Source organism: Cannabis sativa, chromosome 3, assembly GCF_029168945.1.
Source record: "Cannabis sativa cultivar Pink pepper isolate KNU-18-1 chromosome 3, ASM2916894v1, whole genome shotgun sequence".
NCBI lineage: Eukaryota > Viridiplantae > Streptophyta > Magnoliopsida > Rosales > Cannabaceae > Cannabis > Cannabis sativa.
The window spans coordinates 9,336,577-9,339,824 of record NC_083603.1 but is presented as its reverse complement, the minus strand read 5'-3'; the positions used below and the strand labels follow the sequence as shown (position 1 = coordinate 9,339,824).

Below are 3,248 nucleotides of genomic sequence, written 5' to 3'. Positions count from 1 at the left end.
ATGTGGCACAGACATGCGATGGAGTATCTCACCTATAAATATAGGGTCTCGGTCCCCGAGCTCCTCACTCATTCTGTTCATAACAGCAAAATCCATCTAAAGAGAGTTGAGAGAGCGAGGAAGCCCGATTACCCACATCAACCAGTTTTCTTTGCAGATCAAAGCTTATGTGGGACTAAAGCTCAAGAATCAATGGCTGGAGGTATTTCGATCCTTATTCATAGTGTATATATGTTTGATTTAATTCCGCATTTTATACATAAACATATATATTTCAGTTTATACATATAAATTTCTAACATAAAGTTTATGACTTAAGGGCATGATTGTCATGATTTTAATATGTGGATATCAATTAGACAATTTCTATATTGATGAGGGGCCAAATAGAAATAGTCAATAAATATTACCAACAGGTTTGTCTGTTGGTAATATAACGGGTAATGGTCCCCATTTGCATCGTATCTTTTCACTCTTGTATCCCCATCACCAAGAGAAAAACTTTCAGAGAAAGGTTTTGATGCAAATTGGAAGATCATACCAATAAAGATCATTTAAAGGTCGATTCTATGGACTCCGGTACGCTTCCGCTATTCCTTAATTTTATTGTTTGATTCTCTTGAATTAATTAGGGCTATATACAGATTTATAGTATTTCTAACATGTGGTATCAAGAGCATCCCTAAATTAGTTCTTGAGAATTTATAGTGGTATTGATCTTTCATTAAATTTTATTTGCATTTGGAATATTCAGTTAAGTATTCATGCCGAATATATATATATTTGTTTTGGTTGTAATCGTTTGATTACTCTGTATATATATGTGGTGTTGGAAATTTTTTGTTTTTTTTCAATCGTTAATTGCAGTATATATATATATATATATATACTTTACGATTGAAAATTTCAATCTTCAATTATGCGAGAGAGAATGCATATATAATCTATGTTTTTTTGTTTGTTTTCTTCTGCTACAAGAATTGCTGCGGACGATATATACTTTCATAAAATCAAGTTTATATATATGATAGGTTCATATATATAAAGGTAGTAATTATATTTGTCATTTAGTGTTGTGGCAGATTACATACATGAATCGCATGTATATATATAAATATGGAATTGTTTTAATCTGTTTACAAAATAAAATGCTACAGTTTGTTATGTTTTGTTTTATTTTGTGTATGGATATATATTTATTGGGATTTAATTATTATTATTATTTTATTAAATAATAGTAATAATAATAATAATAATTCAGTAACAATTAATTCAAATTTTGGTTTGGAATTTATTAAGGATATTTAATATTTTAGTTGAATTAATTGGAACAAAATATCACCAAAGTGATCCCTTTTGTGTAGATTAATTTAATAAAAATATTAAAATAATTGGGTGTATGTAATTCATAAATTTATTAACTAACCCAAAGGTGAGTTAATATTTAGATGAATTTCATGCATGTTTGTGGTGATAAATGTGTGACAATTATAAGGTATTTTGTGTGAACAATGTGTTAGTCCAAAGATTGCATATTGTTTGACATAATTTATTGTCAATGTTGATCACTACAACAAGAGTACCCCTTACAATTAATATTACTGTCCAAAGACTTAATATTAATGTTGTGTTTGGTATCTTGAGATGGGATTAACCATTATTTGAATTTATTGTTTTATTTTAGATTCTTATATGAGCATGTTATTTATGTAATTGTATTGTTCTTTTCAGCTGTTGCTAGTGTATCTGCTAACCTTAATTCGGTACCGGTCCTTAATGGTAATAACTTTAAGGACTGGAAGGAGAACATTTTTATTGTTCTTGGCTGCATGGATCTTGACCTTGCATTAAGGATGGATCGTCCTGCTTCTCTTACGGATACCAGTACCTCCGAGCAAAGGAGGATTTATGAGAAGTGGGACTGTTCAAACCGCATGAGTCTTATGATCATTAAGCGCGGCATACCTGAGGCTTTTAGGGGTGCAGTGTCCGAGGAGGTCACCGATGCCACAACTTTCCTTGCTGAAATTGAGAAGCGCTTTGCGAAAAGCGATAAGGCGGAAACAAGTACTCTTTTAAAGAAACTTATTTCCATGAAGTTTAAGGGCAAGGAAAATATAAGGGAGTACATTATGGAAATGTCTCACCTTGCCTCAAAGTTGAAGGCACTAAAGCTTGAGCTTTTAGATGACTTGCTTGTGCATTTAGTGCTTATCTCTCTTCCTCCACAATTCAGTCAATTTAAGGTCAGTTACAACTGCCAAAGGGAGAAGTGGACTGTTAATGAGCTCATTTCATTTTGTGTTCAAGAGGAAGAAAGATTGAAGCAAGAGAAGACTGAAAGTGCTCATTTGGCAAGCACCTCTAAAGATAAGGGCAAGAAAAGAAAGAATGAGGCTGCTAAGGATAAAGGTCCTGCACATAAGAAACAAACTCAAGCCAATAATGATGATGCTTGTTTCTTTTGTAACATGAAAGGACACATGAAGAAGGAATGTGCTAAGTATATTGCATGGCGAGCAAAGAAAGGTACATTTCTTACTTTGGTCTGTTCTGAGGTAAATTTAGCTTTAGTACCAAGAAACACTTGGTGGTTAGATTTCGGTGCTACTACTAACATCAGTGTTTCTATGCAGGGTTGCCTGAGTTACCGAAAGCCAAATGATGCTGAAAGAAGCATTTATGTGGGAGATGGCAAGTCGGTAAATGTGGAAGCAATAGGGCATTTTAGGTTGTTATTAAGTACTGGTTACTATTTGGATTTGATAGATACTTTTGTTGTACCGTCTTTTAGACGGAATTTGGTTTCTGTTTCTTGTTTGGACAAATTGGGTTATTGTTGTTCATTTGGAAACAATTGCTTTAGTTTATCTATTAATTCAAATACTGTTGGAACTGGTTCACTTATGGTTTATGACAACTTATATTTGCTTGACACTGTTGCTTCTTATAATGAAACCTTGAATGTGGAATCACGTGGTACTAAGCGTAAAATGGATAATGAAAAATCAAGTTCCTTATGGCACAAACGGTTAGGTCACATCTCTAGAAATAGAGTTGAGCGACTTGTGTCTGATGGAATTTTAGATTCAATTGATTTTTCAGACTTTGATGTTTGTATTGAATGCATCAAAGGCAAACAGACCAAAACAAAGAAATTAGGTGCGAAAAGAGCTATAGATGTCTTAGAGTTGATACATACAGATATTTGTGGGCCATTTCCTACACCTTCTTGGAATGGTCAACGA

The 3,248-nt window shown here is 33.1% G+C and overlaps 1 protein-coding gene across 1 annotated transcript; it reads left to right on the top strand.

Annotated features, from left to right (window-relative positions):
• Window positions 1-569: 569 nt before the first annotated feature.
• Window positions 570-2,935, top strand: LOC133035903 (uncharacterized). Its single transcript, XM_061112345.1, has 4 exons — window positions 570-579; window positions 1,732-2,057; window positions 2,160-2,529; window positions 2,637-2,935. The coding sequence occupies exons 1-4, from the start codon at window positions 570-572 to the stop codon at window positions 2,663-2,665; spliced, it is 735 nt and encodes a 244-aa protein (XP_060968328.1). The 3' UTR covers window positions 2,666-2,935.
• Window positions 2,936-3,248: the final 313 nt, after the last annotated feature.